The sequence below is a fragment of the Talpa europaea genome (genome assembly GCF_964194135.1).
Source record: "Talpa europaea genome assembly, chromosome: 2".
NCBI lineage: Eukaryota > Metazoa > Chordata > Mammalia > Eulipotyphla > Talpidae > Talpa > Talpa europaea.
In genome coordinates this window covers 41,964,059-41,977,524 of record NC_140068.1, presented here as the reverse complement: position 1 = coordinate 41,977,524, position 13,466 = coordinate 41,964,059, and the positions used below count along the sequence as shown (strand labels likewise).

The window sequence follows — 13,466 nt, the reverse complement described above, 5'->3', positions numbered from 1 at the left end:
GGGTTAAGTCTCAGCACTATCATCCCTGCAGCCTGAGTACGATTCCAGGCAAAGTAGCTAACCCATGGCACAGCAGATATCTCCTATCTTGCCTGCTGCTCCCTTAGCAATGTATTTCAGTAAATCTGCCTGTTCTGCTCCCCACTCTGTCTCTGGTGATTCTGTTCACCTCCCCAACACTGCTGGCCTACACCCCAGTTCTTTTATGAAAAGAAACAGAAAGGTAATTATGTTCAAATACTTCAAGCCCTGTGTGGCTCAAACAAAATCTTCACAGGCCAAATTTACCTCCTGAATCATCAACTAGCAACCTAATTTGCTATTTATTAGTTTAAATTACATATGGGGCCTCCCCGGTGGTACAGCGGGTTAAGCACCACGCTGTGAAGCTGTCCGCACCCTCTGCAGTGTGGGTTCAATTCCCGGCTGGTCAGGGAGAAACCCACATGGCGCGGCAGACCTCTCCTGCCCCGCCCTCTGCTCCCCTCAGCAGTGTCTTCCATCTGTCTGTCTGTTCTGCTCCCTGCTCTGTTTCTGGTAAATTCTCTCACCCTCCCGCACCTCTGACTATACCCCAGTTCTTGTATAAATAAATAAATCTTTAAAAATAAATAAATAAATTACATATGGTCCTAGACTATAAGACTCATAAAACTCAATTTTGTTTTAATCATTTGAGCAGGAGAAAAATTCTCTTGGACAGCAAAATTTCCCACCTTCTTTTAGCAGAAAATGCCACAAGCCAATAATGTGAGCTACCTAAAGAACTCAGTGGCTGCTTTTGAAAGAGGCTTATCATTGCTGGTAGATGTGTGCCTCTCATGTTAAACAAAGCAGGCTCCTGTGACTTTCTATGAATCACAGACTAAAAGCCAAGCTCCTTATAAGCACCAGGACTCCAAAGGTATCACAGCACAAATGGAAAACCTCAATGCCTATCACCCTTGACAGTCTCTGATTCTCTTCACGGCTCTGAGTCTCTTCAGACTAAAAAGGAAATCCAACTCGTGAAAACTGATAGGGCTTTCTTTTCCTTGGAGAAAATGGACTGGGCAAATAACACACAAAATCCAAAATTCTCCTCCACCAACTGTTGAAAAACAATGGAGCCTCCCTTAACTGTGCCTTTCCCCACAGAGCTCTCCAAGGAGCCGCAGGCGGAAAAGGAATACAGAGGCCTATTCCCCACCTAAAGCACATCAAACTTTTAATCAAAACCTGCTTTTCTCTGTGAAACTAAGCAACTGCTATTTCACACCCACATATATTGTGGAATGCATTCAATTACCCTCAATGACTTTGTTTAAAATGAAAATGCTTTGCCTCCTGAGGACAGTGTGAGAGGACTGATTAATGTTGTTCCCTAAAGAACAGAAGTGTGGGTACACAGCAAAAACCCAAGGAGCTGAAAACTACAGCTGGGCCATATTTTACATGCAATTCAAGCCTACCTTCAAGTATTTTGAAAAGAATCAGTACATTTTAGACAACTGGATATATCAAGGGACATATTATGCCATCTTTTCTCTTTGATGACAATCACAGAATTAGAAAATGGAGAGCACAGCCAGAAGTGATGAAGAAAGACCAAGTTTTGCCATATGGTTTTTCAAGAGAAGAGGAAACAGCTACTATTTTTTTTCTGACATATTGTTCCAAAGGAACTATAACTAACAAACCAAGCCAGAACATCACTGAGATCTGTAGCTCTGTGACTCAGAAGTCACTTTTCTATCCAACATATTAAATGTCAAGTAAAATATCTCCAATAAGAGAGAAAAAAATTCTTCAAGAAGTTTGGCTCCTATATGAGTGCCTCTTCTGTGCAAATGAGCCATATATTTTGCTGCTGTCTTGTAGGGGGAGTGCCAACCTGAAAAGAAACATCAACCCAAGTCCTCATAAAGAAGCATAAAGCATGGAGACTATGTCCTAGTCCCTCAAAAGTCCCCCCCTTCCCCAGGACTCATAGTAAAGGTTTATTTAAAAAAGAAAAACCAAAAAGAAACACAGAAAAAAAGCAGAAAAAAGAAAGTAAAGAAAAAGAATTAGAGTGATCCAGGGTGAATTCCTAGGAGACTAGCCTGGAGTCAAGGAGGCGACCGATTTTTATGCATGTGTAGCAGTATGCAAAATCTGGAGACTAAGAAGTCTGGTAAAACCCTTAAAGCTTCTGTAATATACCAAAATGTATGTGCTGCCAGGTAATCCTAATCAAAAAAGGGAGTATCTATCCATCATGTATCATTTACTCTCACTTTACAATGCTCTAAGATTAGAATCCCTGATGCCAAAGAGGATTTAATATTTAAAGCTAATTCTTGCACAGTTAGGAGAAAGGAGGAGATGGGGGGAGAGGGAAAGAATTATATGAGGACTACACTTCTCTTTTTTATAACAGATTATTTTCTTTAAGAGCAGTATAAGCTATGATTAAAGTGGCAATATAATTGCTGAATTTTTGTGCCTCCAACACCTGCAAAAGGAAGCATGTTGACAAGAAACACTTGGCAACCCAATTATTTCATGTAGGTTTTCATCCACCCAGAAAGCCATCGTCAAAATAGAATGGAACTTGTTCCCCTTCACCAATCTAGTAGGTGCCTATGGCAAAGTAACCAAGATCCTAACTAATATTGTTTTCATTCTTAACAACAACAAAAAAATTAAATAAGATGCAAGCAGTTTAACACATAACTTCCCAAGTTTAACTATATGAATTTTTTAATAGTGCATTCAGCTTCTATTTTATCATGTCTTGATGAATGACTAAAAAAGAACAAGATGTATCCCAGAAAGCTAAGAGATCTGTTTCCAAAACAGATTAGATAACTGACCTTTCCACTTTTGAGGAACATTTTAACTCAACTGTGAAATAAATGGGAAAATGAAATCTTGAACAAATTCAAGATTCCTACTATCTAAGAATCTGGGGAAGTCAGAATGGCTAGGGAGAAATAAATCAAGGGGAAAATTTTTCCTGAGGAAGGTAAAAACAAATATTTTAAAAATAGCAATAAGCTCACTTCTTCCTTATATATTTTTAACTAAAGACATTTAGAGTGTGAAAAGTTGACATTTGTGGAGCCATCTTAAAAATGGAGCCAGGTAGCAGTGATTATGGAGAAATTGCATTATCAGTCATGTTTGTTCTGGGCCAAAGACCTTTAGACTTGTCCAAATAAAGCAACTGTTTTCAGAAACCATCAAACAAACAATTGTTTGAGAAGTCTTCTGGATCACAAGGACGGATGATGATGGAGTTTTTACCAGAGAAGAGAATCAGTAACAGAGTATGTATAGCCAAAAACATTTTAGACTTGTTAACATTAATTCTTTTTTTTAACCACCTATTTCATCTGTTTCTTCCCCAAACACCTCAACTTTTATCCCTTCTTGGGAAACATTATCGGTTCTATCTAAATCTGTATGCCTCAAATAAGATTTTTTTTATTCCAAATAAATTTGCTTTGCCTTTTTTAATGGTTTCCTGAATGTTTAGGGTAGCAAAAATTACCCATCAGATTGATGTAGAAAGGTTCTTTTATTTTTTACATATTCGTGTCTCAGAAGTGAGCATTTACTAGGAGTCACCAACAGCAATGTGATCCTTTCCATTAAAAACAACTCTGTAGACAAAACATTCTCTCTGAAATGGATTACCAGGTCACAACATGTGCGAAAGAAATCACAAGTCAGAATGCATTTCTGTCATCACTCCGGACCAGGGGAAGATCAGCATGGATAGACAACTGGTATGGGAAGGTTTCCAGGTGATATTCCTTGACCTGGATATTCAAGGATGAACAGGGCGTGAATCACAGAACAGGAGGATAAGAGCCCTGCAGGTGAAGGAATCAGCAAAGTCAAAGGAATGAGAATGGGTTATAACAAATTATAGTAAGAGAATGGCTGAGGCTAAAGGCTCAGGATAGATGAGCGAAAATTAAAGCTACTGTTATCACATGCTCACAATATGCCGGACTCTATGCAAATAGTGCCTTTCTTTGTTTCTATTTTAATTTTAATAAAACCGAGCCCCAGCACTCTGGTGCCTGTCTCCACCTCATTAACTACCCCTACTCCCTGGTTGATCTCCTACAGTCTCCTGGCTTTGAAGCAACTTGCATACCGATGATTCCCATGTCTCCGTCTTCATCCTGGACACTCCTTCAACTCCAGGCTCATATGTCCAGCTGCTTATTTGACACGTCCAACTGGATGTCTAAAGGATATCTCCAACTCAACATATTTAAAAACAGACTCCTGATTTCCATCCATTCCCCTCAAAACAAACAAAACAAAAAAACTAAATAAAACTACTCCTCCCTCATCTTCTTTCCAAATATTCAGAATCAGACCACTTGTCACACTTCCACTTCAACTGCCCATCTAAGCCATGATTTTGCGTCCGGTCACAGCAGCAACCACCTAGAGTGGCGCATGCGAACTTGCTCTCCAGTGCTCTTCCGAGCCTATGCAGTCCAAACCTTTCCACTTGCAGGACTGGTTCCAGGTATCAACAGTGTTGTCTGAAATGAAGACTAAGGTTTAAAAGTGATTCTTGAAGGTGTCAATAGAAACAATGGAGGCTGAGAGTGGATGTGAAGAAGTGCAGGGCAGGGTCAAGGGTATCAGGGATGGGGCACCAGAAGGACAAAAGACACCCAGAGGAACATCCAGAAGGACAAAAAAACCTGAGCTCTTAGGAAATATCAGTAGCTAGACCAACTGTCCCATCCCTGTTAACCTTTCTTGAGTCCCAAGACTGGATTCAAGACCTTCCCTATGGCATTGATCACATTAATGTACTGAGCACCTCCCCCTCTGGAATATTGAACTTATTTTGTGCCTCCCATTCCAGATGCAGCATAGGGAGCCTAGTAAGTCTCTGGGCAAATGTGTACCAAATGCAAATATGGTATCATGAAAATTGTGTTAGGTGCATAAAGAAGGAAGTGGCTGCATTCTTCTGGAAGAACAAATTAAGACTTTACATAGGAAATAAGGTTTGGGGGGGGGGCGGGGAGGATTGAGTTTGTCCAAGAAGATAACACTGATGACAGAGAGTGGAACATCAGTGGTATGAAAAGAAAGAGTACCAAGAAGAGGAAGCAGGAAAGAAAGCAGTGCAAGAGATGGATGAGGAGGTGATACTGAACAGTAGGTCAAAAAAGTTGGGAAGCTAAAGAAAGCAGAATGGAAGGAAGAGTTTCTTTCTTTCCCCCAGGAGATGGTGAAGGAGGAGAGGGAATATTTTTAAAACGTTTTTAAGGGCCTCCCCGGTGGCGCAGCGGTTGAGCGCTGGGTTGCGAAGCTGCCCGCAGCCTCTGCAGCGCTGGTTCGATCCCCGGCTGCTCCCCAGCCACCGGAGGATGGTCCCACATGGCGCGCAGACCTCTCCTGCCGCCCGCTGCTCCCCTCAGCAGTGTGCTTCGGTCCTTCTGCCTGCTCTGCTCCCCACTCTGGCTCCGGTGAATTCTCTCACCCTCCCGCGCTTCTGACTGTACCCAGTGCTTGTATAAATAAATAATTTTTTTTTTAAGTTTTTAAAAGAGAAGCCAGGCAACCAAAAGACAAGGCCCCAGAGGACAGATGGACGTACTTGGGGGTGATGGGTGTAAGGACCAGGCAGGCTTATACCAGCAGTTCTTAATCTTTTCATTGCCAAGTGTCATGTAAATCACTGCGCTCGGAAAGGAGGGTAGGAGGCCAGAGGTGCAACAATCAGAGGTTAAAATTGAACTATTCCACAAGGTGTGAGCCAAGAAGTTAATGAGGTAAGAAGAGCAACACTGTCGAGTGTTGTAAGACAAGCCCAGGTTATTACTTCAGACCTAGAGGTTCCAATTAACTCTCCATTAAGTGGTGCTGGGGGCTCCACTTCTCACCTGCCAACCGCCCTGCAAAGTCTGCACAGTCAAGAAAAATTCGGCTGCGAAGTGGATCTTCAAGACGTGATGAAGGCAACGGAAAAGCAATTTGCAGTGGACACCCGCTCAGCTTTGTCCAAAACTCGAGAAAACTGGGAGACGCACAGAAGATAAAACCACAACTCCTTCTTGGCCAGCCACCCCCACCCTCACCCTCCCATCACTAACACGAAACCTCCGCGCGAGAAGGGCTTTGTGGTCGGCACCGGATGTCCGCGCAGCAGGGGGCGGCTGCACGGCAGAAACTAGCAAATGTGGGTCGATTATTGCCTGAACGTCGCTCCGTCCCACTTAATTATCGGGGCTCTGCAGGAGCGGGGCAGGGTTGAGCGCCAAGGGTAAGAGAAACAGCAGCAGAATTTTTGGAAGGAGTTAGGGGGGTGACCTGAGGAACCCCCAGAGGAGGAACCCCCAGAGGAGGAACCGTAGCGCCGTCGGGGAGGAAGACTCGAGTCTCAGGCCCCGACCTGCACCGTTTGCAACTGACCTTCCGGCGGGGAAGCGCGCGCGGGGCGCAGCAGCCGGGCTCGGGCGTCCGGCGCCCGCTGCGCACGTAGGTCACCTGCCTCCTGCTGACGCCCCGCGGAGGGCCGGCCGCGGGCTGCAGGTGCGGCCCCGGCGGCTGGGGTGCGGGGCCCGCCTGGGCGCTGCGGGTTGGGGTGTGCGGCCCGAAGCGCCCCAGCTCTGCGCAGAGCCTCAGGCCGAGCAGCAGCGCGGCCCCGAACAGACACCGGCGCCAGGCTCCGCAGCCTCTCCCGGGCGGCCTCTCGCGCGCCATGGCGGGGGCCAGCCCCCCGGGTGCCCCCAGCCCCCCGCGCGTGGCGCCCGGCCGGCAGCGAGGATGCGGCCCCGTGGGCCTCAACTGCCAGCTGAGGGAACTCCCTCGCGGGCCGGGGCGGGGGCTCGGACCCGCCTTCCTTCCTCTCCTCCTAGGAAGCCTCGGTGTAACCTTATCCTGCCCAGTCGAGCGCGCCAGGCCGCTGGAAGTAACCAGGGGCCAGGGGCGACGGAGCCAGGAGGGGGTCCCCGCGGTGCAGATAACTGGGCTGAGCAAGAACCCGAACCCCCACCTCGAGCTCCAGGCTTCCCGAACCTGGCGGGGTTGAAAGCTTTATGGCCAGAACAGGCACATTCCTAACTGGATTCTGGACCGTAACTTCATTTTCTAGTACTAGTATTGTTGCAGAAACACAGGAGGGTAGGTGCTCTGCCAGGTCCCTTGCTACAAGGAACAAGTCTGATTGTCAAGCAGTTTGTGCCAGTAAGCGCAATATAAAAAGAAATCGCGCTTATGCTCAGGTTTACAACTTCTCCCCTCAAGAAGAAAAAGGAGAGGGGGAGAAGAGATTAGCACTCAATGCAGAATAATCAAATTAGAGTTATTCCATTTCTAAATTCTGCCTGCAGCTAATCCATGCTTTCTCTCCGTGTTATGAAATGTGTGGGGGCGAAGGAGAGGGGAAAAGCCCACTAAAGACATCTGACAGCAGCTAGAGAGGGAACAGAAGTTGCCATGGCATGATGTAAATCAAATTAATTTAGCCCCAAACACACACCTCCCTGCTGTCTTGCAGAGATACAGAGTGACAAATTTATCTTTCCACAAAATGCTCCCCAGCTGGTATTTCCATCACCACCTTGACCTTAATTATTCAGACTGAAAGCTCTCAGCCTGAAGTCCAGTGTTGGCTGTAACATTTTCAATAGTTAGCAGAACACTTTCCCACAACCCCTTTGAGGTCTGGGTTTGGGTTTTAGGTTTGGGTTTGTGGCCACATTTTTTTTTATGCTTTTTTTTTTTTTTCATGCTTTATGCTTGCATTTTCCACGTTCCTGTGTGAGACTAGGAGGGGTCTATCTCACTCCCACACTGCCACCCTTTCTCCCTGGAACAATCTACATAAGATAATAGGAAACCCCACCCCCAATTTGAATTTTGGGAATTTTCAGTAGGAAGCCTCCATCTCCAAAATCCCCCTGGTCAAAGAAAGACCCAATTTGTCACTGTACAAAGTAATGGTGCAGTTTCTCTCTTTAACAAAACTTCTCGACCCAATTAAACTCATTCCCTGCCACATCAGACACTCAGGCTCCTGAATCTTTCCTTATGATTGACTTTTTCTTCCCCAAAGATGCAGTTCTCCAGCCTTTGCAGATCAGCTCTGTTTTAAAGAATTCAAGTACATTTCTTCTTGGCACAAACTCTAAGAGAAATACCTCACATCTCTGACTATTTAAACAACATAAGGTATAGTGTCAGACTTGAACTGTATGCCGAAGCAGGACCCTGACTTTTACAGGTTAGGAGATTTTGGACAAACTACTTAGCCTCTTTGAGTTTCAGTTTTCTCATGCATAAATAGTGCTATATATCTGGTAGAATTACAAAGACTGCATAAAATATTTTATGTTCAGTACCTAAATAATTCCTGACCCACACATGGAACTCCGTTAAGAATAACTGTTTTTACCATTTAAAGAAACCCCAGAAGTTATCATGAAAAACAAAATGTGACCATTGATTCCAATGTAGGAACACCTGAGAAAGTATAGGAGATTTATAAATATTGTATACAGTATTCTCGAGGATTTGGAGTATCCAGCAATTGCAAGAAGCAATATTAAGATTCAAGATCCACAAATGCATTCTATTGTTTATAATTTTGTAAAGCCATTTAAGACACAATTTGTATTGTATTCGGTAATCCTGTATCACTGATTTCTGATGTAGACATTGCTAGAAGTTTCTTTTGTACAAAATCAGCACAATGCCACTAAGTAATCTTCTGGAGATTGCGATACCACTAGCTTATACCCTCTGCTCATCTATTGTGTTACTTTCCATGGGAAGTATTCTACATTACTAAATTGGAGGGTATTCTAAGACTCTGAGTTTGGTGTGGAGAGGGGGCACACAGAACAGTGTAGCTCTTGAAGAGAACGGGTGACCTCATGTTTTCCCTTGTCTCATTTCTGTGGTTCTCTAGGAATGTTTCCATTATGGAAAAGAATCTAAGTAAAATGCAATATATGTAATGCCCTTTCTCCTTTATCTTTTGCAACTGTCTCTATGTATTTATTATTAATAAAAAGGAATTATGTGTATGTAGCATCGTTCACTTTCTAGGAAGAAATCTCCCGTGTTTAACTCCAACACAATATTTCCCTGTTTCACAGATGATCATGAATAGTGAAATGGGTCAGCTAGTAGGCTGGCAAGACAAATCTAACTCATCACTGTCATAGCTGACAAGCAATCTTTCATTCATGACCTTTGCTTTTCTCACAGAATTGAACTTGTCTTGGTCGTTTCTGGATGTATTTCAAAATTGCAGATAATCATTAACCACTGAGTCATAGGTTGATAAATTAAATGTGCAGGTCAGTAAACCACAAAAGCAGCTCTCATCAAATCACAAATTGCATCCTCCTTGAGGTTTCAGCCAGGAAAATGAGCGAAATGGAACATTTTTTACTGCAAATCTCCTAGACACCATACATTTCAGTTTGTACACATGCAATAGTGCAGTGGTTGTCAACCAGGGCTAATTTTGCCTCTCGGGGAATATTAGGCAATTTCTAAAGACATTTTTGGTGGTTACAACAGGTGAGGGTGAGGGTGGATGCTGCAAAATACTGCCCAATGCAAAGAACAGCTTCCTGTATAACCATAAATGCTAACATGGAGATTTTTAATTGTAGATTGTCCACAGAGAAATCAGAGGCTGACAGACAAGGATATTCAGCTTCACAAAGTAGTTATTTCTGTTTTACAGAGTGAAATACCCACCCTGAATTACAGTAATCAAATTTAGAAGGAACAGAGCTAGAATATCTAGCACCAACATCTTCCCTCAATCCCCATGTAATACATGTCCATTGTGGGAAATATATACAAGAGAAAGAAGATATCACCAATTATTCATGATATCACAGTGCAGAGATAACTATCCTGTCAGGTTTTTCCTATGCACAGATATATATTACGAAAATGAAATAATACTACTTTTTTTTTTTAAAGATTTATTTATTTATTTATTTATTTATTTATACAAGCACTGGGTACAGTCAGAAGCGCGGGAGGGTGAGAGAATTCACCAGCGCCAGACCGGGGAGCAGAACAGGCAGAAGGACCAAAGTACACTGCTGAGGGGAGCAGCGGGCAGCAGGAGAGGTCTGCATGCCATGTGGGACCCTCGCCCAGCGGCCAGGGATCAAACCAGTGCTGCAGAGGCTGCGGGCAGTTTCGCAACCAGCTCTCAACCGCCGCGCCACCGGGGAGGCCCAATATTACATATTTTTATAAGCCACTTTTGTAACATAACAACCTAAACTATATAATTTGCATAAATTACATAAGAAAACATATTACTAGATAAATTATCAATCAATAAATATGCTATTTAATATATTATTAAATTATATGTAAGCATATAATTTGTCAATATTAAATAATATAATGTCTGGAATTTACTTAAAAACAATCCAATAATGAAATAGAAGATAAGTGGTGATAAAATGAAGAAAGGATCTGAGTTGATGATTGTAGCTGGGTGATGGAATTCACAGCTCTCTATTATTGAGGATGTTTGAAATAACAAAAACGCCACCAGACAGTAACCTACTAACCTACAACATCATTTTTAATGGCTGCATGAAGTACTATCATTTAACCGATCTCCCACTTTTGAACAATTAGACCATTTCCACATTTTCACGTTATATATGGTACTGTGATTGCCATCTTTGTAGCCAAGTCTGATGGATCAGATGTGGACTATAAGAGAAAGAAAGAAGTCAAGGATGATTCCAAAGTTTTTATCTTAGTAATTGGAAGGATGAAGCTGCCATTAGCTGAGAAGGAAAAGACTAAAATAAGAATAGTTTGGGGTGGAAAATAAAAAATTATTTTTGTGGTCACGTATGGGAAGATAGCCAGTGGGTATATTAAGTAGGCAGTTGTGTTTTAAAAGTCTTGAATTGAGGGGAATAGTGGGGTCTGGATATATAAATTTGGATCATCAGCATATTGGTGTTTAGGGAAAGAGGAAAGAAATGTTTGAAGATTTAGCTCTTGGGGCCACCAATTGAAAATCAGAAAGGATCCAATAAAGAACACTAAGATAGAGAGGCAGTAAGGTAAGAGAATGTAGAGTCCCAGAAATCGAGTAAATAAAGAATTTCTAGAAGGAAGAGACTGAGAGAACTAATAAAATGTGGATTGAAAACTGCCCTTGAGACTTGGTAACACAATGTCTTGTTTATTATCCATCCTTCCCAACTAGCACATAAACTCCATGTGGTCAAGGACTTTGCCTACTTTCATTATTGCTATAATCCCAATTCCCATAACAGTCCCTGCACTGTACTACATGCACAATAAATAACTGTTGGAATAAATAGTGAAGAATGAATCAAATAATCACATTCATGATTATTTCATTGTGTTAAATTTGTAAGAGTAGAATTGCTAAGTTAAGGCAAAACTGTAGGTCTTTGATGGGAAATGCTATTACTAACTTTTAAGTCTACCACAAAAGGTTACATTAATTCCATTTAAAGCCCATCAAATAGATCCCGTTGTCAGTGGGAAACCTCAAAGGATAACTTCAACTAGTCTCTGACAGGTAAACTAGGCAACTTTCAGGTCCCTCTTACTCCTATCACTTCATTTGAATTCCCCTCAAATTCCCATCCCAAGCCATCACAGATGGCATTTGTGCTCATTGAATTGTGAATTAGGTTCCTCTTTCTTACCCTGAGGATATAACCAAATACTAGTTCAACTTGACTTAAGTCACCATCAGAAGCTTCCACGTTAAAGGAAGAACTCACCGAAATGAAAACTTTAAAGACCTAGAAGAATAAAGTCATAATAGAATAACACACTAGAGCTGCTATTTGGGGCTGGGAGACATGCCTAAAATCACACCAGTGCCTATTCCATAGCCTAATAAAGCTGGTCTGGGCTAGTATTACGGAAAATGCCTGGAATTGCTTGGAAGAGGTCAGGTCTGGTTGGGAGAGAGTGTGAAACATTTTCAGCTCTTTTTATTCCCCTAACACAGTTTTCTCCTATTCTTGATGTTTATCTTACTCTAACATTTGTGGACTTGCTTTATCATACATCCGCATGGGTAGTTTGACAAGAATAGGGATGGGGGCTTACCTCTGTACCCTTTGAAGAGCCTTATGTGGGAATGCCCTCAATCTTATCTCTGGAACTGTTAACCTAAGATAGCATATTTCTTCTAGAAGATCTTGTTCATCCATCTTGACCCAAACAGAACTATATTCAAACCTGTATTGGGTGACTCACAGGTATTATCTCCAAACTGCTACCATTTTCTCTGAAGGAACTTAGGAAGAACAGAGAGTATTTCACACAAGTGACTGAGGGAAAAAAACAACTAAGGTAGATGATGGAGGTGTGTGGACAGCAGTGCCTGGAGAGGATGAAACCATGGTGGCCTTTAAGGAGACCCTACACCTGCCCTGAAAGTTGATAAAAGACACACTACACACACACTCTTTCCTGGATTCTGAAAACACATCCAAGGCATTGTTAGACAGGTTTATTTACAGATATTAAGTATGACAATAAAAAGCAGCCAGGATTATCAAAATATTGCCTGTTTCATAGGACCACCTATGGAGGATTACCCCTCCCTCACCCTCAACTCATCTTATTATGAGACATGCCAGAAATAATCTCCCAGCTACAGAGCACTTTGAAATCAAGAACATTCCTGTTTGAAACTTTCCCAAAGTCAAGAGCTTTAAAAACATTTTAAGGTCAAAAAAGATTACCAGGGAACAGACTGGATAAAGTGAAGCACAGCATGCCCAAAGGCAAAATTCCCAGGGTGCTGTCATTTCAATTTAGCTTGTGAATATATTAAAAATCCTGAGGTCAAAAGCCATTTTACTTTCTCTACATTATTGCTTTAGCCCTAGGAAAAACATAAGAGCTACATTATTTTCAGATCATAGCACAGGGGCTCACAAACTTAAGTGTGCCCAAAAAAAAATCACCTGGGGAGTTGTTTAAGTATAGGTTCAAAAGCCCCATCTCCGGAGATTAAATCAGAGGTGAGTGCCCAAAATGTCTATCTTAACAAGTTTCAGGTGGTCCATGATCAAATTTTTAAAAGCCTTGACATAGAAATTCCCCAGCCCTGGAGATTGTTGCAGGCAGAATAGAGGAAGCAGTTATTACAAAGTGTTCATATATTCCTGGGGGCAAATGTTCTCCCTCCACTCCCTAAATGTAGATGCCAACAAAGTTCTAGGCTTTAACAAGGGAGCCTCATATTCAAAAGCTCAGAAACTCCCTTGGCAACCATTTTTTCCCCCATGACACCTGATGGAAAGGTGAAGGGAATGCAAAATGGAGAGCTTCCTATGTGCTCTGGGAATTTCCCAGAACTCTGGAATGTAAGGGAAAGGAGTTGTGGTCATCCTCAAAGATACCACATCGGCAAAAGCTACTCTTTGATTACTCTAAGTAGGGCAGTAGCATTTGGAAATCTG

At 42.4% G+C, this 13,466-nt stretch overlaps 1 protein-coding gene across 1 annotated transcript in view; it reads right to left on the bottom strand.

Moving 5' to 3' along the window:
* The window catches only part of METTL24 (methyltransferase like 24), a gene marked incomplete at both ends in the record, with an annotated part of 96,453 nt that extends 89,742 nt beyond the window's left edge, over nucleotides 1-6,711 (bottom strand). Inside the window, one exon of the mRNA XM_084227894.1 lies at nucleotides 6,421-6,711. Coding sequence (XP_084084020.1) covers nucleotides 6,421-6,711 — 291 coding nt within the window. The remainder of the gene's footprint in view (nucleotides 1-6,420) is intronic.
* Between the last annotated feature and the right edge of the window lie 6,755 nt (nucleotides 6,712-13,466).